The sequence below is a fragment of the Saccopteryx leptura genome, chromosome 1 (assembly GCF_036850995.1).
Source record: "Saccopteryx leptura isolate mSacLep1 chromosome 1, mSacLep1_pri_phased_curated, whole genome shotgun sequence".
Taxonomy (NCBI): Eukaryota; Metazoa; Chordata; class Mammalia; order Chiroptera; family Emballonuridae; genus Saccopteryx; species Saccopteryx leptura.
The window spans coordinates 285,235,832-285,259,449 of NC_089503.1; the positions used below are offsets into that span (position 1 = coordinate 285,235,832).

At 41.7% G+C, this 23,618-nt stretch overlaps 1 protein-coding gene across 1 annotated transcript; it reads left to right on the top strand.

Moving 5' to 3' along the window:
* The first annotated feature begins 1,847 nt into the window (after window positions 1-1,847).
* ARHGDIB (Rho GDP dissociation inhibitor beta) lies at window positions 1,848-22,435 on the top strand. The gene is made up of 6 exons (XM_066361132.1): window positions 1,848-1,973; window positions 13,300-13,483; window positions 14,174-14,257; window positions 16,420-16,496; window positions 19,560-19,623; window positions 21,743-22,435. Exons 2-6 carry the CDS (start codon window positions 13,306-13,308, stop codon window positions 21,940-21,942), a joined length of 603 nt encoding a protein of 200 aa, XP_066217229.1. The 5' UTR covers window positions 1,848-1,973; window positions 13,300-13,305; the 3' UTR covers window positions 21,943-22,435.
* Window positions 22,436-23,618: the final 1,183 nt, after the last annotated feature.

A 23,618-nucleotide genomic window follows, 5' to 3' on the forward strand; every position in this document is an offset into this window, starting at 1 on the left:
CCAAAAGCACTACATTAAGAAAAATTGTGAGGAGTGTGATGATTACCAGAGGGAAAGGGGGGTAGGGTGGTAGAAGAGGTTATGAGGGATAAATGTGATGGGAGGATACTTGATTTGGGTGGTGAACACACAATACAATATATAAATGATGTATTATAAAATTGTACACCGGCCTGACCTGTGGTGGCGCAGTGGATAAAGCGTCGACCTGGAATGCTGAGGTCGCTGGTTCGAAACCCTGGGCTTGCCTGGTCAAGGCACATATGGGAGTTGATGCTTCCTGCTCCTTCCCCTGTTCTCTTCCTATCTTTCCCTCCCTCTCTCTCTCTCCCCTCTCTCTCTAATAAAAATGAATAAATAAAAGTCTAAAAAAGTAAATAAATAAATAAAAATTAAAAAAAAATTGTACACCTGAAACCCATAAATCTTATTAACCAGTGTCACCCCAATAAATTTTTTTTAAAAATTAAAAAATAATTTAAAAAAATATTGTGGAAACAGATTGGTGTTAGCAGGAAAAAAAATATCCTGTTTGACTAGTGAGGTCTTTTCCCTAGTAGCATGAGAAATAGCATGAGAAGTAACATATAGATAATGACTCTACCATTCCAATTTTTAAGTCTCTCTTGTTCCACATAACTTATTCTACCTATGTTATTTTAGTGGTCTGATGCTTTGTTTCAAGATCTAACTTCCACCTGAATCATTTTGAAATTTATAACTAAATCTCTTATTTGGTTTCCAAGGTTTTTGCTAATTTTACTTATATACTGTTTTCCTTTTTATATGTTTATAGATTAATCGCTTTCCTTCCACTAAATGACCACCATCTCCTCGATTGTTTCAGTTTCATTGGCTAAAAATAGGATATATCTAGGGGCATCAATTTACAAAATAAAGTGAACAAAATGCAGTACATTTAAATGACAACAAAATAAATGTCAGTCTCTCCAAATACCTGTGCTTGATTAGTCAGCTCTACATATACTGAAACAATGTAAATACTGAATATTAAGATGTTAGCATGAGTAAGAATTTGTTGATGGCAGCAGCTATGGGAATGTGTAGAGCAAATGTGACTTGGGGGATTAAAACTGTCTGTTCCCTCCAATGATTTAAATGTGGCCGCTGCAACTGGTTCCCATTTAAGTTACTTCACCAACCATTTCCTCAAATATGGTGCAAAGTCGATTTTAGCACTTGTTAAATTCTCACAAATTCTGAGTTAGAAAAGTGTGAATTAATCGAGTTTGCTTTTCTTTTGTAATCTGCACTCCTAGATTTAAACAAAAGCAGTACTTTGACTTTTTTATATAAAAGCAAAAATAGTGAAAAACACAATAAATGCCTTTGAGTTGTTTGTACCGCGATATCAAAGCTACATCTTGCAATTATGACCTGCACAACTCTAAAAATCTGTTTGAGGACAAATTTTTTAAATTTAGGGCCAAATACATGCGGTTAACATACATAATTTCTTAGCGCCCTACATTCACTGCCAGCAAACTTTCATCATATCTGGCTGGGAAAGAAGTTGGCAGACACCCTGTAGGAACAGAAGTTAGTGATACAGAGTAAAGCCCGGGGGAATTTACGGCTACTGGTTTTAGACTAGGTGCCTCAGTAAGCTCCTGCACTGAAATGACTTGATTTTAAGATATATCACACAATTATTCATAGCCCTTATGACTGCAGGCTCCACACTCTTGCATGACCACTTTCATGCATATCCATGCTCACATGGGCAGTCATGCTCCCACATGTGCCATTAATTGACAAGAATGCTGCTCCGAGTTAGCTGATCAAGAGATATGTGGTGCAGAACAGAATTTGAGACAGCCAGGGTTTCCTCTTCTAGTAGGCTAAAAAAAAATTTTTTTTCTCACTTCCTTCCTTCCTGTTCTAACTGCCAGTACTCAGAAGTCGGAGTTGAGAGGCAGAGGCACCCCGGAGAGAGAAGTGAACCACTGCATGTAAGTTGAAATACCGTGGGTGGGGGAGGCTCCAGGTGGGCTCAGAGAAATATAGAAAATCTCTCAACTGTTAGGTTCCAGCCCTTTACAATTTATCATCTTTTTAGAAGGGCCGTTTCTCTTTAAAACAAACTTTATGATAAGAGAGTACTAAGGAGGCTGCTGGAACAGTTCTGCATAGAAGGGGAAGTCAGAGCAGAGAATGGTCGCAGTGACTCAGGGGAGATAGGTCGGTGAGGGAGGAGGGAGGGCATGCACCCCAGGAGATAAAATCCTGATATCCTGGACAAGGGCTCTGAGTGCAGCCACTGGGTGTGCCCAGAGGGGCTTCCTACTAGGTAGGAGCAGGCATTTGGCCAGGCTCAGAAGCTAAAAGACGATAGATCCAAACTGATATGGAACGAGCTGCAGGATGGTGGGGTGGGGCGGGGTGGAGATGTGTGGTTTCCTGTTTTCAAGTAGACTTAAAGAGACTGGTTGAAAAGAAAAAAAAATGGTTCAAAGCTGTCAAACATTAAGCTGTCTTCCACTAAAGAATTATCTGGCGATATAATGAAAGCCTCCCTTAGAGTACAATGGGATTTAACTGTCCAGGGGATAGTACAATAGATAGAATGTGTTGTTATCAACTCACCATATAGGGATAGAATTTGTACCACTAACAAAACACTCATGTTAAAATCCTACAGTGAGATGAGCAGGAAGATAATTGCTGTTGTTACCAAAGAATAGGTCTTTGCATCCGAGAGAAGGAGAAGCGAACACAGAAGACACTGAATAATTTATTAAGAAATAGATTCTGGAAAAATCCAAGTGTATCCAGCTAGGACACTTGGTCCATGGACCTTCAAAATGTCACGGTCTGAGTTTGGCCGCCATCAGAAGTGCTTTCGGCATGACCTGAAATACTTTCTTCCTTGTTCAAGGATGTCCTAGTCAGTAATTTTTAGAAACATAGCCTATAATTAAGCTCTAGACGTAGGGTGACTTGTGAGATGGGTTCGATACACCCTGAGCTGATCTTCTGTTCAAGCTGGGGGAAGGCAGACTGCTCTCACATGGAGTTCCTATAGTATAGCCACCCCTTCACGCAGAGACTGAGAGCCACTGAAACCGGGGTTAGCATGCTGGCTTCTACCTGCAGAAATGACCAAGCAAGGGAAGACATGGGGTCTGTATTGGCCCCAGAAAGTTCAGTCACAGGAAGGTGTCATGCATGCTTGCCATTGCTTTGTTTTATTAAATTTACAAGAAAACATCCCTCCCAATCCAGATAGGACACAAGCATAAGAACAAGATCATCTCACCCTTTTGTGAGATGTGTAGCATTCTAAGAGGATAGTTCAGTCTCCATCAGTGCTACACAGACCCAATCCATGTGGAACAATGGTGTCACAGCCAAACCAAAACTGACTAGCATCTCCCAGGTACTGAAAGTTGGTTCTTCCCTGTCTGGGAGAGTGTGAGTTTGTCCCTAGGGATATAAGCTCTGAGCACCCTCAAGGTTCTGTTGTCAGTGGAAGCTCAGACCAGCCAAGTCACGTGACAGAAAAAGTGAGCGCCGGGGCCAATGTATGGGAGCACAATAAATGACAAACATCAGCTAGCAGGGAGAGAGAAGCTGTGAGAAGGTAGTAGGCACATCGAGAGAAAGAGAGAGATGTTTGTGGAGTACCTTTTTATGTGTCAGGCCTGGGGTTAGACAATTTTACATTTGCATCCTGAGAGGACAGTGATTCAACTGAAGTCATATACTGGTGGGGGAACAAAACAGTGACAGTGTCTTAGAAGGACATTTTAGGAAATGTCATATGGGAGAAGTTTTCTTTAATGCCACAGTCTGAGCATCCTTGTTCCTGGGATGGTAGTATTGCCTACCAAGATTCTAGATCAGCGTTCACCTTGGCAAAGCCAGAGATGGGTGTCACGTGGCTCATAAAACTTCACCATATATTCATCAATAAGCACCAAACTGCTCTGTGCTGTTACACTCTGGTTTACAAAGCCAAGCTGGTAAGAGTTCGCTTGAGTTTTCTTAAAGGGACTGATATGCTAAGCACAAGTGGTCATTTAATAAAAATATATATATATATCTTTACTTCTGTCTAATTTTTCATGCTTCACTTAAAAGTGTAAATATATGGAGTTTCTGCAGTATAGGCTTTTGTCTAATAATGGCTTCCTTAGTGCCATTTTATTTAAGAATTACTTAAGCTAAATATTTGTGGAAATATCCAGCACAGTGACCTCACAGGGTAGACAGAGCAGTTTTAAGGAGAGTTGAGTTCTCCCTGCTTTTGCATATGAATCTGGGTCAGAAGAGTATATACTACTATGAATGCAGAGGCCAGAAATAATGTATTGTTTCTCCCACCAAAGGAAAGGTCAAAGAACTCTGTTTCTAGTCATTTGTTTTACTGTAAAACAAATTATATGGTAATTTCAGGGTTTACTATAATGTTTACTGTATCTAACCAGGCACTGTCCTCTTAGGCACTGGGTTGGTGCTTTTCATCCAGCTTTGCAGTTTCTAATGTTCTTCCTAGAGCAGCCCTGAGGACCCCAGGAAGCACCAGTCCCTCCATGTCACTAGGAAATACTGAGGCACCAGACAGGTCTGGTGTCCCAGGGGATAAACTTGGACACCCTGAATAAGCCAAATCACCAAACAGGCAGCAAAGCAGATACAAATCCTTGACTAGTTCTGAAATGCCAGCTGTCCTCCAGAGATGGCCCAGCAACTCTGCTCTAGACGAAGCCCCAGCCATGGGGCAAGTAAGACTGAGTCCGGTCAGCGGGAAGTGGAGACAACAGGGCGCTGGAGAATGCTGAGACTTCCATAGGCACTTCTCAGATGGAAATCCCCTCCTTCTGGTACTTCCACATTTCTCTCTCTCCCCCCTCATCTCTTTTAGCTAATATTCATGGCCTGCTCTTCTAGATGTATGATCTGCCAATTTTGGGACTCAAGTCAAGGCTCCACAGTGTTCTGCTCCAGAGGCCGAGGGAATTCTCTCCCTTAGTTGTGCCTTTCTCATCATTCACGGAGGGACCTCTGTCTTCAATTAGGATAAGGAGCAATAAATAGAACAGGGGCTGGGAACCTATGGCTCGCAAGCCAGATGTGGCTCTTTTGATGGCTGCATCTGGCTCACAGACAAATCTTTAATAAAAAAATAATAATAACGTTAAAAATATAAAACATTCTCATGTATTACAATCCATTCATTTCCTACCACTCATGTTCATAGTTGCAGGTGGCTGGAGCCAATCACAGCCAACCTCTGGGACAACACCAAATTTTTATTGGATAATGTATAACATACATGGGTCGTTGTATGGCTCTCACGGAATTACATTTTAAAATGTGTGGCATTTATGGCTCTCTCAGCCAAAAAGTTTCCTGGCCCCTGAAATAGAATCTAAAATTAAATTGTTCAAGTGGGAAGTTTTTTAAAGAAATAGAATCTCTATAAGTGACAGTCTCATTTCAAGGTTGATTCAGTGAGTAAACAATCTCTGCAATTCTCAGAACTTCTTGTCTCTTCTGTTCTCCTCAAAGAAACAAAATCTATTTTGAGGGAGGAAGGAGTGGACATCGTCAATGCTGCAGATCGAAGGCAAGGCATTTGGTGCCTGGACAGTCAATTACCTAGCTTCACTGAAGGCTTGCAGCAAAAGGGATAGCAGTGCTGGGCAGGGAGGGAAGGAGGGGAATAGATAGGTACTGAACATCTACTATTGGTCAGTCTAGTCCCAGAAGTTTTCATATGTTTCCTCTAACTCTTCAACTGCATAATGCCTGACCAGGCAGTGGGGCAGTGGATAGAGCATTGGACTGGGACACAGAAGACCCAGGTTCAAAAACCCGAGGTCACCGGCTTGAGTGCAGGCTCATCTTACTTGAACGCTGGGTCACTGACTTGAGCGTAGGATTATAGACATGACCCCATAGTCTCTGACTTGAGCCCAAGGTCGCTGGCTTGAGCAAGGGTTCACTTACTCTGCTGTAGCCGCCAGGTCAAGGCACATATGAGAAATCAATCAATGAATAACTAAGGTGCTACAAGGAAGAACTGATGCTTCTCATTTTTCTCCCTTCCTGTCTGTCTGTCCCCATCTGCCCCTCTCTCTGTCTCTCTCTGTCTCTGTCACCAAATAAAAAAAGAAAGATTATTCCCACTTTATTGGTAGTAAATTTTGGGCTCAGTGAAGTTAAAAACTTGCTTAAGTCCTGTAATAAGTCAAGTGCAAGCCACAATTTGAATCTCTGACCCATCAAAGTCCTTGTTCCACTAGTCATTAAACTCACCTTTCTCTGAATTTACCAGGTGATCCGTTTCATCTAAACTCAAGAGTTTCACCCTTTCTTGCCCTCCACTTATTTGGAACTGCATTAATTATTAATGAACCGGGCAATATGCTTTTATCTTTGTGTAAATTAAGTGTATTTAACTTTCAGGACATTGGAAATTCCACTGACTTAGCAAGTGAAAATATCTATTTGTGCTGTGTCATACTCATGCCCTGAACAACCATCTTAATTTAACTTGGCTCTTTAACTGAGCTGGAGAAGATTAAGTCTCCACCACAGCACATCTAATCCGCGTTATTATTTCAGTTAATAGCGGGCCTGAGGGTATGAAGTTTCCACAGTGAAAATTCATCAGTTTCTAGGCATCAGAATGTAGAAAATAGAGATAACTGGAGCAGTAAGCACATGAGAGAAGCCGTATGTGCCTTGGGACCTGACAAAGTCCACAGTAGCCTCGTTATATATATATATAATTGCTAATTCTCCATTTCATCTTTCCTGTGTAAAGAACCAAAGTCTAAAACAACATGCAATGAAACAAACAAAACAACCCACCCTGTTCTTTGTGAAATAGTGGGCGAGCTGGAAGGTGAGAAGAGCCCAAAAGAACGTTCTGTGCTGATGAGTCAGATGCTCTCCAACCCCACCTCCACTCCTCTTTTCCTTTCTCATCTCATAGACTTCTTTACATCAGGGAGTATTAGAATCACTGGATTAACAAGGGGCCTCAGATATCTTTTAATGCCACAATTTCATTTTGCAGAGAATGAACCTGAGGCTCAGAGAGGTTCAGAGATCTGCACAAGGTGACACCAGGGGCAGAGTTGCAACAAAATCCTTTTTATGTGACACTTCTCTGCTTTGCTAAAGCCATCCTGGAGTTTTGCAAAGGAGCATTTACACCTGGATGGATTCCCCAAATGACTAACCTGCTTTATAATTTCATTATTACTTCTTAGTGAAGACAACTGAAGAAACAGAGTGTCGTAGCTAAAGTCAGACAACCTGCACTCTGCCCTTTACACAATACATCTTCTTGGGCAAATTAGTTACCTGAATCTGTAGAAGAGTTTCCTGATCTGTAGTGAGGACTAAGGAAGATGATCCTCATGAAAGCATTTGGTGCTGCATGATAATTATTACAATTACCGTCAATCATTTAAAACCAGTTTTTCTTTAGATGATATTAGAAATCAGTCTACAGAATTTCCATAAAATTCCAATTTTCACTTTAACAAGCACTCGAAAGAAAACTGACATTTGTGGTTAAATGTATACACAAATATATAGTTTGGGAAATCATTGCCAAACTGTTTAACCATTTATGGCCGGGGCCTTGGGAGAGATAGTGAAATTTAAAGGGCAGCACCTTTGGGAAATTCGCATAAATTTGAAACACTAAAACAGAGATATAGTCTCATCTATACACAGTAACAGAAATAAGGGAACTGAATGCCAGCTTAGCTGACACTGACTTCAAGTCAGGAGAAACGTGCAGATAGAGGACTTGGAGAGGGGAAGCACCTGGAGACGAGCTGCTCTCCCACTCACCTCCCAGGGAGGAGAGAAAGATCCCTAGTGGTTGGAACATTTGCTCGGTGGGATCACAGCTAGCTGGCAGGCAACAAAGCCCACGGACTTAATTCAGTGAAGAGAATAATCCAAAATCAAGTGGATTGACCACAGAACTCTCTTTGAAAGACCTGTTCCCTGGGCACCTTTGCTCCCTTGCAGGCTTTGCGGTCATGTTCCCTCAGATGCAGGTGTTACCTGATATCTCCTCCTGCTTCTTTATATCCAACGTTTTGGGTTCATAGACTTGATCCTTAGCTTGAGGCTAAATTGTGTCATTGGTCTGGCCAGGCCTCAGAGAAGGAAACTTTCTCAACTCCTTGTTTCATGTTTCCAAGAGTTACAGTTTCAAAGTCCTCTTCCCGTACTCCTGTAAAGTCTGTGAAGTACTTCAGGGGTCCAGGCAGTTTCATGGCTTTATTCCTTTTTTTCTCTTATAAGGACCATGACTTTTATTATATGCTTAAAGAGATCTGTCATCTCCCCAAATCAATCAAACCAACTGAGCCTTTTTAGTATGACTAGATTGCTAATCCTTTTCCCCCCTCTCCACTTTTGAGAGTAACTTAATCATCACTATGTGCTAAAGCAGAGTCTTACAAACAGTGTATGCTCACCAAATTTTTGTGATCTTAATTTCGCTTTAAAGGGACTTGCCCTGAGAACTGCTACTTTAATCTATTATTCACCACAGCATGACATTTTCACCTTTTTCTAATCAGTTTACCAGCAAGAGCTGCTTTGGGATTATCTGACTTCAAATCTCTTTTTCTTGTGCTATATAATTAGACCAAGTTCTTTTAATGGGGTCCTCAATGGCCTCCTTTTGACAGCAACAAATACATACAGTAATCCCAAATCCTCTTCTGCTCTTTGATGTCTCTAAATAAATTGGTGTCTTATTTTTACAGAGCAATTATTGTACCTGTTTGCAATGAATGAAGAACATTTAGAACTGATATAAATCTCATGTTTACTAATGAGATCAAGATCTAGGTGATAGGTGAATTGATTTGCCAATGATCATCACACTGTTAGAGGTTAGCAGATCCTGTCCTAGACCAGATCCTTCACCATCTCTCTCAATCTCTCTCTCTCTCTCTCTCTTTCTCTCTCTCTCTCTCTTTCTCATTCTCATTTCAAAATTGAGATTTGGGGGTACGGAATTACAATTCCCCGCAGGTGATTGAAATCATTTTGAGCTAGTTGGTGACTGACTGTGAAGTCTAATAGTCAAGACTTCAAGCAAGTGACTTGTTAGAATCAAGAAATATATTCCAGGCCCTGGCCGGTTGGCTCAGCGGTAGAGCGTCAGCCTGGCGTGCAGGGGACCCAGGTTCGATTCCCGGCCAGGGCACATAGGAGAAGCGCCCATTTGCTTCTCCACCTCCCCCCTCCTTCCTCTCTGTCTCTCTCTTCCCCTCCCGCAGCCAAGGCTCCATTGAAGCAAAGATGGCCGGGCGCTGGGGATGGCTCCTTGGCCCCTGCCCCAGGCGCTAGAGTGGTGCATGCGGGAGTCTGTCTGACTGTCTCTCCCCGTTTCCAGCTTCAGAAAAATACAAAAAAAGAAAAAAAAAAGAAATATATTCCAGAAAAGCCTATCCATAGGGGCTGAGATGCCCTTGTGTGTAAATAGGCTTCCTGATGCTCCATTCACAGGTTTGTTATGTGACCTCCACCCTGGGCATCTAGCAAGGCTCCTGGGTGTCAGCACAGGAGAAACTGTCTCATCAGATTGGTCACTTCTGGATTGCTCTTCATCTTTCCCTTAATGATCGTCCTTAAACTACCCACAACCTACCACCTCCACCCACTGCATCCTTCACTGTTTTTCCAACCAGTCCATTCACTTTCCCTGAGTGTTGTTTGGAATATGAGCTGAGTTACTCACTATGTTTATTGTACTATTCGCTAGAAGCTCAGATTTGAGTGGTGCTGGTTCTTCAGCTGAGACAAGAGTTGCCATAGAAACAGCCCTACGTGTTTCCTTTCTGCAATGGAAGTGGACCTGGGCATGGAAATGCTGTTTTCGGAGTTGATCAAGTCTTGTGTTTGCTGAAAGAGAATCAATGAGCCAAGAAATACTATTTTCTTTTTCCTTTCTTTTTTTTCTGTTAAAATTAGATCTATTTGGCTTTACTTCCAAATTATTTTTCTTCCTGTTGCTAATGATAGTGACATTGAAACTCAAAACCACAACTGATTTTTCCAGAGATAACTTCACTCTCAGGGGGCTTAACAGAATTCGCACAGTCCCTCAGGATGAGTCTGATAAGTATTGTCTTACAGGTGTGCCACTTTGGAGCAATGAAGACTTTTCCCACAGGTAGTGAAGGAGTTACTCTCAGGGTAGAACTGATAGGAATCAGAAAATTATCTCCCTGCCCAAACATCTCCCTTGTTTCCCCAAATAGCTTCAACCAGAAGGCCTACCATGGGACCTGAAATTTTTCCAGTAGAGATTTTTTTTCCTCTTTCATAGGACACTGCATCTCATCCAGCTATGTGGACTTGGGCCACATTCTCTTATCTTCTCAGTTTCAGTTTTCTCAACGATTAAATAAGAGGTTAGGATATGTCACCTCTAAGGTTCATTTCAGTTCTGAAAAACTCTGACTATGCATGCCTTAAGAGGACTAAATTTCAAACCTATTATTCAGTCATTAACACTTAAGTGTGAATAATTTTTTTTTATAAATAAATTTTTATTTTAATGGGGTGACATCAATAAATCAGGGCACATACATTCAAAGAAAACATTTCAAGGTTATCTTGTCATTTAGTTCTGTTGCATATCCATCACCCAAAGAGAGATCGGCCTCCATCACCCTCTATCCAGTCTTCTTTGTACCCCTCCCCCTCCCCCTCTCCCTCTCCCTCCTTTCCTCCCCCCACTCCCCGCAACCACCACACTCCTGTCCATGTCTGTCTCTTAGTCCCGCTCTTATGTCCCACCAATGTATGGAATCCTGCAGTTCTTGTTTTTTTCTGATTCACTTATTTCACTCCACATAATGTTATCAAGATTCCACCATTCTGCTGTAAGTGATCCAATGTCATCACCTCCTCTAGCTGAATAGTATACCATGGTGTACATGTGTCCCATCTTCTCTATCCAGTCTTCTATTTTTTTTTACAGTGATTAAAAGCCTTTAAGCAAACTTTTGGCCAATACAGAAAGAATCCATAAAAGAGTAGTGTCCTTAACACGTTCACGAAGTCCAAGTTGGCCCCATCACCATGCCAAATCCCTGAAAAATGCAACCTAATCACAGTTCAGTCTGTTAGGAGCTGTCACAGGGAGCAGGAGTCCAGGAAAAGTCCACATCCAGGAAAAGTCTGCATGGCACTGGAATTGCACCATTCTATACTTTGCAGCTCATGTCCAAGTCCCAATGACTGCTGTTTCTAGCTGGTAATGGTTCAGGTAGACTGGAAAAGCCATTTGCAGCATGCGTGGATATGGAGCTTCTGTTCTCCTCTGCCTGGAGAGATGAGACCAGGTTGCTTTTCCCTGGAGCTCTGCGACTGTGGCATGGTAAAGAGAACCTTGGGATACACTAAGCTGGGTGGCAAAGGTAGATTCATAATAGAAGTTGGCAAAAGGGGGAAAGAGAGCTCTAAATTAGGAGTAGGTCCCAGCCTGAAATATGAGTGGGGCATTGAGGTAGGAGGGATAAAGGAAACACTATATATTAAGCAAAGCAGCAGAAAATAGGACTATCAACACCCACAACAGAGATCTTTGAGGGAAGAATAAAAAACCTGACTATTCAGGCAAGACATAGTTAAGTGGCCCTTGTGCAAATGAGATCAGTTTACCTGCTTCTTGAAAGAAATACCCTAGGCTCGTCCACAGTGTCGTAGATGGGGCTGATGGCCCTGGGCACCTTCAGCCTTCAGTGGCAAACCCCAGCTTTCTGGACAAGGTTAGGTCATAGGTGGCTGGAGCAGGGCTGGAAGAGACTGAACCCTCCCTTAGAGGAGCAAGGGGGAAGCCTACCTTCCAGTGTCCCTGTTTCCTCACAGCAGAGGCATGTAAGCCTGGCAGGCTTTAGCTCAATGACCTTCCTTTCCACTGTTGAAGCAGGACCCAGATGGCATCCTATGAGACCCCTTTGGGGCATTGGAGCCTTTAAGGGTGTATCCTAAAAGCTGGTAGTTCCCCTGATCTCTATTGGGCTTTTTCTGCCTCTAGGTATCTTAAAAGCCATGCTCATAAGATCTCGATGAGGGGTTTGAGGATCCCCATCCACCTATATAAATCTTTTCCATATATCTGGAGCTATTTGGAAAAAGACAAAACAGTGTCATTAGCTGGATCTAATAAAGAAGGTAGTAGTTTGCAGGCGAAAAAGATTTGGTGTCTCCTGTTCATCAGCATTCCAAAGAAATGTAAAATATTTTTTAAGTAAAAAACATGATATGGTAGACCCGTAGGAGTTCCAGGATATGACTACCCCCTCTTAAATTTTTTTTAATTGACCTTAAAATGTTTGCTGAGTACACTTTAATAATACCTTAACTTTAAAGATTGTAAGCATGACAAAATACAGTAAATGCTTTTGCTCCATATGCAGGAGCATTTTCAGTTTAGCCAGTTTAGGAAATCCAATAATAGAACAATGCATACAGACAATGAGCTATAGCATGCTTAGCAGCCTCTCCTGTTCTGACAGAGGTTACTATAGATCCGGAATATGTATCCACTGTAATGTGGACATGCGACTGTTTGCCAAATGAAGGTATATGAGTAACCTCCATCTGCCAAAGTTGTCCTGGTAGGGATCCTTGAGGGTTAACTCCAAATGAGGGGGCAGTATAGGACCCCTTGGACAGGATTTCCCAATCTGCCGTACTGCTTCCTGAGAAAGTTGAAACTGTTTACACCGGGCTGCAGCGTTCTGGTGATGAATAGTATGAGACTGACTTGCTTGGTCTGTCATGGTTGCTCCATATAATTTTCTTTTGGGGAGCTTGATCAACAAGGGCATTCCTAGGCCCTGGCCGGTTGGCTCAGTGGTAGAGCATTGGCCTGGTGTGTAGGATTCCCGGGCTCAATTCCCAGTCAGAGCACACAGAAGAAGCACCCATCTACCTCTCCACCCCTCCCCCTCTCCTTGCTCATTATTCAGGCCTGCTTGTGCTATGTTGCTTTACTTGTAGCATATCATTCACAAGTGAACTTTTTTTTCTCTGTCAGTTTTATTCAGTCAATAAGAGGTACTCATCCCAGTACAAAAAGAAATTCAGGCATGGCAAAGACTGGAATGCACTATACGCTATTTCCATGAAATATAATGAGGTGAAATTAGGAAGAGATCACTGACAACTATAGACGTCCATTAAGGCAAAGATAATGATGCCAAGCACCCCCACAGACGTTGTGCACGTCCGCTGACTTTTAGCTAACGGCCTGTCATTCTTTCCCTGAAACAGATCAAAATGACTGAAAAGGCTCCAGAACCACACCTGGAGGAGGAGGAGGATGAGCTGGACGGGAAGCTCAATTATAAGCCTCCACCTCAGAAGTCCTTACAAGAGCTGCAGGAGATGGACAAAGATGATGAAAGTCTAATTAAGTACAAGAAGACGCTCCTGGGGGATGGTCCTGTGGTAGCAGGTGTGTGTGTGGGGGGGGAGGGGTGTCAGGTGGAGGGTCCCAGGTAAGGCTGGCCTCTTAGTGACTCAATGCCGAGGCAGAGCAGAGAGTACCAAGGCTTCCAGGGCTAAGTCAGTGAATCACAATATTTATACATTGAATGAAGTCCTGGACTGTGTGATTGTCTCCTTTGGAGAGAAGGTGCAAGTCAGCATTGAAACAAGGGAAAATAACAGAGTGAGGATTTAGAAAAGATTTCAGATTACCATTTAGGATTGTATTCTCCCCATCTCTCATGTTTTCTCTCCATCTTCTCTTTCTCTTTCACACTCCTTGCCTAACCATTCATCACTTCCACATACACTGTGGCTGACTAAGACATGGCCCAAAGATATGGATGGGCAGTGACCAGCTAGGAGAGAGTACCTTACCCATAGTCACTCGGGAAATCTTTGCTGTTTATAATTAAGATGGACCTGCAAGTGCCCAAACCAGATAATAATATTGCTATAATTTATAAGGCCATTGTGATGAAGCATGGTGAATCTACCACTTCTATTTCTAGTCCAGATAGAGATACCACTTTTCTTTTTGTATTCTCTCCTACTTAAAATGCAAACACACACACACACACACACACACACACACACACACACACACAGTACATACACGTCTCTTCCTTATGCTTACGTTTTGATTTGAATCCTGCAGACCCAACAGCCCCCAATGTCGTTGTCACCCGCCTTACTCTGGTTTGTGAGAGTGCCCCAGGACCAATCACCATGGACCTCACTGGTAAGTGGACACATCTGTTCTGTTCAAAGGGAGCTAATGATATCACTGGAGACGCTTGCTCTTTGTCCCCCAGCCCAGCGAAGGGAAACCTAGGTAGATGAATCCCTGAGATGGGTATGCTGGGACCAGCTCACAAGTCACTGCTCTTGGGGTACACAGGATTGACCGGGCTTAGTGACAGCCCAGCCTCTGTCTCTAATTGAAGAGAATGCAGGCATAGGTACTGCATATATTTACGTGTACCAGATTTACTTCAGTATTTATCTGCACATAATAGCAGAATTACTATTCATGCAGAAAGATGGAAATATAGTATTAAGAAACCTGCTGTATGCTTCTGGAACTGTAATATTTACATAGTCTAAATGTCAGAAAAAGTATTGATCTTATGTCAGCTATAGAACTTACCTGAAGGCAAGAAGCAATTTAAGATCTCCTGAACAATGTTAGAAATTCCATTGTTAGACACGTGTTATTTTATTTTAAAAGTCTGATTATTTTAAATAAGCATCTCCACAACTCTTCAAAAAAAATTTTTTTTTCACTTTATTGTGACAAGTGTCCATTTCTTTCCTGAGACTTAAGTCTTGAGCAGAGAAGGTGAGTATTATGGGGAAGTGGACATTGGAGAGAAATAAGGAGAGGGCCACAGAACTAGGAGGCTGGGGGATTAAAGGGTCTTTGGTGAAAAAAAAATGATTGCCAGATTTAAAAAGTGAACCCATGAGACAGAGCAAAGCATGACTCTGGGACAGCAAGGTAGTTCCCTTCGCACAGAGCAGAGCTCCTCTTTACCTTATATGGGCTTTTGTCAGAGGGAGGAAATCAGAGGCCAAGAAGATACTTCCTTTTCAACTGAAATCATTAGAGCGAACACACAAATTCAACCACCCCCATAGTCTAGCATCTCTCTAAGAGACACACACACACTCTCTCTCTCTCTCTCTCTCCAGGACTCAGGCCTCTTCCTGTGCGAAATTGTGTAATGTTACCAGGTACAGCTGTCATTTTGTAAGAATAGGTCTGAATTAGTGCTAAGGAAACATTCTTTTTAGAAGGGCCTGATGTTGTTGCAGGAAAAAAAGTTTTCTCTGTCCCTTTTCCCAGCACCAGGAAACCCATATTTGGTGTTCTGTCACAAAGAAGCTACTGAAGTGAATTCCAGGCATATGCAGAATGATGGTACCAGCCCTGTGTGTAATACGTGTGCACGGAGCTGTCCAAAACACACACACACACACACACACACACACACACAATATCACTCTGAATGTCAAATTATACAGGATCACATTGGGAGAAGAACACAGAATGATTATCTCTCTCTAACCAATGTATAAAAATTAAGGGCAGATCCCAGTTTTACAGAGCACAAAACTTTTATAACTTATGTGACTTTCCTTAAGAAAAAAATAATATGAAATTGCAAGTGCAATTTCAAAATTAAGTATAAAAGTAAAAATTTATTTAGAATGATAAAAAGGAATCAAATCAGTACATTTTTAAAAGCCAGAAAATGATACTCTTATGTAATATTTTTCCTATATTTCTTTATTTGGGGCATAAGAGTATACTCTTTAATTCTTCCATCATCTTGTCATTTGACCACATATCTGTAATGTCATTTTCAATGGAGAAAATAGAAAGATAGTTTAGGCCTGACCTGTGGTGACACAGTGGATAAAGTGTTGACCTGAAACACGGAGGTCACCGTTCAAAACCCCAGGCTTGCCTGGTCAAGGCACATATGGGAGTTGATGCTTCCTGCTCCTCCCCCCCTTCTCTCTCTTTTCTAAAATGAATGAATAAAGTCCTTTAAAAAAAAGAAAGATAGTTTAGACTTTTTTTTTTAGGATGGTTGATTAAAACTTGTTTTTATTATTGACAATTAGAAAAGATATATTTTTGCACACAACTCAATGCTGGTGGTGTTTTGTATATTTTTAGGGTTGTTGTCAAGCTAAATTACATTGCTTTCATATCTAGCTGTCAGATTTCAGGTGTTTCAAGTGTGCATTTGTGCAGCCACTAATCTCAAATATTCTTAGAGGCGAGGGCCACGCAGACCGTGCTGCACTGTGGAGCCAGATCTTCTACTTCATTCATCAACTTTTGAATCTCCTTCTGAGGGGAATAAACTTCTTTTAAATCTACCTTTCCAGGGGATCTCGAAGCCCTCAAAAAGGAAACTTTTGTGCTAAAAGAAGGTGTTGAATATAGAGTCAAAATTCACTTCAAAGTAAGTATCTTGCTCTATATATAAAGTTTAAATCCTTCTTATAATCAAAGAGAGAAAAGAAATCAATTTTCTTGCATTATCATTTTGGCGTACATTTTGTTTTTTTCCCCTGGAGATGGACTCTTCTCTCCCCAACTCTGTTGAGACGTAGCTTGGCTCACTGCCATTCCCCAGCCAGCATCTCCTCCGTCGTTCACGTAAGCCATGGGATCCCTCTGTCCGTGAACTCCTAATACTCCCGTCCAGTGAGAGGCACCCACTGCTCTGTCTTATCCCATTTATGTCATTTACCTCCTATACAGCCTACACACCTTGACATAGAAAGAGATTATATATCCCTTCTTTCCAATAGCTCACACAGAACTTTGCAAATGGTAGATATTCATTGAATATTTATTGAGATGAATGAATCAATTAACAGAAAAGGAAAAGTGAACAGATAGAAGAACCTCAGCTCTAATTCCTCATTAATTATATAAAGCCAGGGAGTGTATTCCTTGGTAAATAACTGGAAATTACAATTTAGTTGGAGCATGGTAGTAGGTAAGCTCAAAATGAAATAAGAGATAAAATAATGTAGAAGGGATAGCCACATATCCTGGTAAGCAGCCAAAACAAAGAGAAAAAATAAGCTTAAAATAGAAAACAAATAAGTCAGAAATTTATTGTTTGCTCTTAATTGTTTATATTTGCCTTGGTTGCCCTCATTCTCACTCAGTCCTACCCTCCAGGGCCTGGGCTCCACCAAGGAAATCCCCACCCCTCTCTGTTTACACACCAGACCCTTCTGTCCTCTAGGTTCAGGGGATGATTCAGGGTCCGCTAACAATCACTCTCCACCACAAACAAATATGCCTTAAACTAATTTCATTCTGAAAATATTTGCTGGTGCCTACTCTATAATAGGCACTGAGCTATGGTTCACTTCCTGTTTCTTGTAGCCTTATTTATTACTTAAGCACCTGAGAGTTTGGTAGGGCCTTGTATCCAAATTTGCCTAGAATAGGTGACACAACAGTCTAGTTTTTAATCATTAAATGTTACTCCCTTAATGTGTCAGTAATTTAGTAAGCCAGATTTTATCAAATTAAATGTTTTTTATCAAATCAGATGAAACAAGACAGGCAAATTTAGATGTGAATGAGATGAACAAGAAAGGTCTGAAGCATGGGCTCCTGCCATGGCGGGGAGGCTGAGGAGGAACGCAGTGGTGCGCAGCCCCAGTAGTCAGGGGTGCACGTTAAGGTGATCGAGGAAGAGGGCACAGACAGGGCTTCGCAAGGGTCCCGCTCCTGAAGTTTGTCCTTGTTTCTGACAGGAGAAAGATCATTCTCGGTGTGTAACACACATGAAGCTGAACCCCCCCTGTGGCCTGACCCAGAATGGAGCTACAGTTAGGAGAGACATCAGTTCAAAATTGAGAAACAGTTTAGCTCCATACTGACGTCTGTTGCAGAATGTCCAAGAAATTTTGGATGTATGACAACAGCAGCAGAGCCTGACACCCCTTTTCTTCACCTCTTTTAGTTGCTGTCAGTGTTCTCTTTCTCCCCCAAAACTTCACAACTCTCCAAAAATTTGGCCTGGGATGGTTCTTTTGGTTTTTACTTTTCTTTCTTCTGTCTCCCAAGGAAATGTAGTATCTCTGACTTCACGGCTCACTTTCATCCCCATCACCAAGGCTCCCTGCTCCTGGGGAAGGAGACGTGGGGACAGGTGCTCAGGCAGAGGAAGAGACTACGAGGAATGGTCACACTTTTATCCAGGTCAAGCATAGACAGTCTACGAAGCAGTAGAAACACAAGAAACTTTGTTTTGAAGTTCTTATCCCTATGCCACCATCGTCCCTGTTTTTTTGGTCTTATTCCCCTCAGACCACATCTCCTACTAAGCTCAAGAGACCAACTTTGAGACCTCTAGAAAGATCCATCTATTTTCCCTATTCCTATGAGCCACATGCAGGAGTTGGAGTCCTTAAAAAGTCTGGGTTTTGCTTTATCACAGTTTATTCAATGTGTTTTCATTTTGTCTGCTTTTGATAGGTCTATACTACAAATTTTACTGAATGATAGTCTAGAACCTAAGCTGGCTGTGTTCACTGCTACCTCATCTACTGATTGATTAAATTATTCCGTCCAAAACAAAAAGGGAGCCATAATTAGTGTTGGGGAGAGAAATTATTTGAAGATGCTTACATTCTTTATATCGGTGAACAATTAACCAAACCTTCTAGCTAATGGTGCAATGTCCACTTTATTTGTTTGTATAAGCATGACCACTGTATAAAATTAACGGACAACCCAGTTCAGTCCTAGGTAAAATGACTAATGGAAAAACTAAGTGCTTGGCCTGTCTATATTTTCACTCTGCTTTAGTGAGTTTTCTTTGAAAGGATTGGGAAAGTATCACAACCTCAGACAACGTCTGAAAATGACAGACATCCCAAATACTTGCCAGACACAGTGGCTTTGCCCATTGTTTATATATAGGGCGGATGTTTTCTTGTGACCCATCTCCTCAGCTCTGGACCTCCAATTATACCTGCATTACAGGCACAACCGTCCTCTAGACCCGATTTTCCATTACAGCTTTTCTCCTTGTTATTTGTTTTTCATATGCTAGGTGGATTATTTCTCAGGTTGCAATGTTCAAATATTTACATAATATTTTCCATTGGTAACTTTATAATCTTTCCTGAAACAAGGACAATTCTGACCAGATGTATGGGGGAGAGGGTGCTCCAGATCAGTCTTTGGACCATTCAGGAAGAAGAAATGTAATGAAAAATATTAAGACAATGTTTTCATTAAATATCCCTCCTCCTCAAAACCAAAATCACACTATTCAATGATTTAAATCAGATTGGCGACATTGAGTCTTGTGAATGCCTCCCTCCAATCTCTGCTGCACCACCACACTAAATGACAGTAGTAAAACTCATTCTGAATTAAACCTTCAGTCTTCTTATCCTCAGAGAAGACTCAGCGAGGTAGATAAAAATGAATAATGAGGAAAAATGAAAGAACCTCTTTAATCTGCATTGCTTGGCTCTTTCCCATACAGGTGAACAGAGATATTGTGTCAGGCCTGAAATATGTTCAGCACACCTACCGGACTGGCGTGAAAGGTAAGGGACCAACAATATACATGGTCCTCACATCCACTGCTCACTGATATTTAAACTTATGGTTGTTGGCAAGTTTTCGGCATAGACTCATTTAAGAACCTGAAAAAAAGCTGTGGACACTCACCTTAGGAAGGGCTCACCTCTGACTGAGATGATAATGGCCAGACCAACACTCGGGAAGCTCAGTTTAGATGGGGTCAGCCACTAAGCCCGGCATTCAGCTTCTGGAGTTCAGCCTTATTACTTACAAAGGGGAAGAGTAACCAAGATAAGACTGGATAAGTTAAAGTACGTAAAAGGTACTCTCGAAAGTAAACCAACCAACCAACAAAACAAAACAAAAAACAATGCAGAAGTATAAAACCTGTCAGAGCAATCCAAGACAGGAAAGACTGAGAGCCTATCCACTGGCGTGTGTGTTTATTGGGAGTCAGAGTGAGAATGGGTTGGGGGTAAGTGCTTCATTTCGTAAACAAAGGAGAAAAAAAATTTTGGGGGACTTGCAGAAAGCTGTCTAACTGAAAAAAATAATAATAACATTACTTAATTTGTAATCATTCTTGACAAGCTGTACCTAAAGCTATACACGCCTAGGGGACCAGTCTTCAGTTACCTTCCATTAGTATGGGCAGAGAGAATTGAAAAGGGAAAAGCCGATGGGAGCACTCTGCCAGTTCTTTTTAACCTTAGAAGCTCCCTTCTCAGTGGTGGAAAACAGGAATGCACCAGTCCTACCAAATCAATAAACAAGGGAGAGGGGAGAAATTGTTTGATACATTTGCATAACATAGAGACCCACTCAGTTACTCGGATCCCACAGAAGATTGTTGACCTAAAAGATCTTAACTGGTCTTTCCAATACCTAGTTTCGTGAAAAAAATAGTTCAGTTTCCTATTTTCCTTTGGGTATAGCGACTATGTTGCCTTACTCAGCAGAGAGGGCTATGGCATGTCGTAGCTGTTACTTCAGACTTATTCACAACACTTAACAGTTACATACACGTTGCCTGACTACCTACCTACCTATGTATATATGCTCACAAAAATTAGGAGATATTTTATCACTTTATACTCATTTTGAAATATCCCTTAATTTTTGTGAGCAATATACTTTCTAATCCCCTACTTAATATATATCCCAGTTACTCACTATTAGTAACTTTGTTGTTATTTTCACCACTAACTTTTTTAAACCAAGTTATTGATTTTTCCCTTCCATTTAATTATTCCATCTATGAATTCTGTTTATTCTAATAACCAGCTGTTACCTTACCTGCTCCAATTAATATGTTTGTAGAATGATAGTCTGTAGATAAAAGATCCTTGAAGTTCATTACATAGAAAAGAAGTGGAGGCCCAAAAATGTTATATGACTTAGTGAGTTGCAGAGCTAAGGAAAGAACTCAGGTCTCAACTAGTTTGATTTTTTTTTTTTTTGGCTGAGATATAATTCACATATAACATTGTATTAGTTTTAGGAGTAGACACAGTGATTTGATATATGTATATATTACATATAAAATGATTACCATAATAAGTTTTGCTAACATCCATCACCACACGTATTTACAATTTTTATCTTGTAATGAGATCTTTTGAGATCTACTTTCTTAGCAACTTTCAAATATGCAATATTGTATTGTTAACTACAGTCACCACACTGCACATTATACTTCCAGAACTTACTTACCTTATAACTGGAATTCTATACCTTCTGACCACCTGAGATTTTTATGTGCTATAATCTACTACGCCTCCATAAAAAACATTCTTCATCCCCACTCATTTAGGACACTGATTTCACAATTTTTCTGATACTCAGAATCAGCTGTGATACTTTGTAAAAACACTAACTCTTAAGACCCACAGCAGGTTACTTAACAAACATCTTTGGGGATGGGACAAAGGAAACTGTAGTATTAAAAGGTGCTCAAATATAAAAAAAAATTTTTTAAGGAAATGAATAAAAAGCTGCCCCAGGTAAATCCGATGTTTACCCAGCCTCGAAAGCCTCTGTATTGACTCCGAGCGCTGTAAGCTGCACCCGGCTCTCCAGCTCCAGCGCGCTTGTTTGTTCTCCAGCGGACTCTTCCCCTAATGCTCTTGTCTTCCTCCCCAGTGGATAAAGCCACGTTTATGGTTGGCAGCTACGGGCCTCGGCCAGAAGAGTATGAGTTCCTGACTCCAACTGAGGAGGCTCCCAAAGGCATGCTGGCCCGAGGCACCTACCACAACAAGTCCTTCTTCACTGATGATGATAAGCACGACCACCTCACCTGGGAGTGGAACCTGTCCATTAAGAAGGAGTGGACAGAATGAGCACATCTACCCATCCCTGTCCCCACCCTTGCCACCTGGAAGAACCCTCTCAGTTGTGCTCACTGCCCTGTCCCCTCCTCTCCAGTCACAGTTGAGACCAACACCCCTCACTTCTTACTGATGCATCTTCTCCTGCACTCTCTCTCAGAGTGGTCCCTGGCCCTGGGCACTTAAACCCCGGGCTTTAATCCTGCCGGATCCTTCTGATCCCCTATCCCGGCCAGATCTTTAAAGTTCTGTTCCTCGATACACAGTCATTTAATATTTCTTCTCATAGTCCCATTTGAGGAACTAGAGGCCAGGAAATGGGCGAACAACCACTAACCATCCCTTTGCCTTGGGTTCCGGTGCTCCTCCCGCCCCCTCCCCCCCCCCATTCCTCCGTGGCTGCTGCTTGGCTCAGTGAAAGTCCCTAGCCACATTCCCTGCCACTTGGGTTCTTCTTTCCTGGGAGACATTTAAAGAATAAAGCAACTGTATGTTCTGACTGAGACCCTCATTTCCCTGCTTTCTTCATTGAACAAATATGGTCACTGGATGGGTCACATTTGTGAGTTTCCTCAGAGTGGGTGGGGCAGGAGGCACTGACCTCACTGGGAATAGTTTGGTTCCCCTCTTACTGCAGTAGGCAATGAACCTTTAAAACATGAATGGATGCCTGACCAGGCGGTGGCGCAGAGCATCGGACTGCAATGCAGAGGACCTGGGTTAGGAACCCCGAGATCGCCAGCGTGAGTGCGGGCTCATCTGGTTTGAGGAAAAAACCCACCAGCTTGATCCCAGGGACGCTGGCTCCAGCAAGGGGTTACTCGGTCTGCTGAAGGTCCGCGGTCAAGGCACATGTGAGAGAGCAATCAATGAACAACTAAGGTGTTGCAACGTGCAATGAAAAACTAATGATTGATGCTTCTCATCTCTCTCCGTTCCTGTCTGTCTGTCCCTGTCTATCCCTCTCTCTGACTCACTCTCTGTCTCTGTAATAAGTAAATTAATAAATAAATAAAATTAAAAAAAAAAATGAATGGAAAAAAATTCCAATTTGGTTTATTTTTATAGTATTATCGCATGGCAATTTTTCTTATTCTTGAGATCTATGTATCCCACTGCCGGTCAGATCAGATAGTGTTTTTTTCCTGCTTAAAATCTTTCAATAGATTTGCATCACCTACAAGAAAAAAAAAAAAAATTGAAGCCTGCCCTGTGGTGGCACAGTGGATAAAGCGTAGACCTGGAAATGCTGAGGTCACTGGTTCGAATCCCTGGGCTTGCCCAGTCAAGGCACACATAGGAAACAACTACTATGAGGTGATGCTTCCTAGTCTTCCTTTCCCTGTTATTCTCTCTCCCTCTCTCTCTTCCTCTCTCTCTCCCTCTCTCTCTTCCTCTCCCTCTCCCTCTCCCTCTCCCCTCTCTCTAAATAAAAATTAATAATTAAAATCTTTTTAAAAAATTAAATTAAATTAAAGCTCCTATGCTTAGTTTATTAGCAATCTAGCCTCAGAATGCCTTCCTGCCATATTTATCATTTCCTTCCCTTTGTAATACTCAATTACTAATAATTTTCTCTCATGTCACATTTGCATCTCTGCGCTTTGGCTCATTATGTGAAATTCCCTTTCCAACTTTGATGCCTGGCAAAATAATTCATTCACGCTCTGCTTGGGCATCTCCTGCAG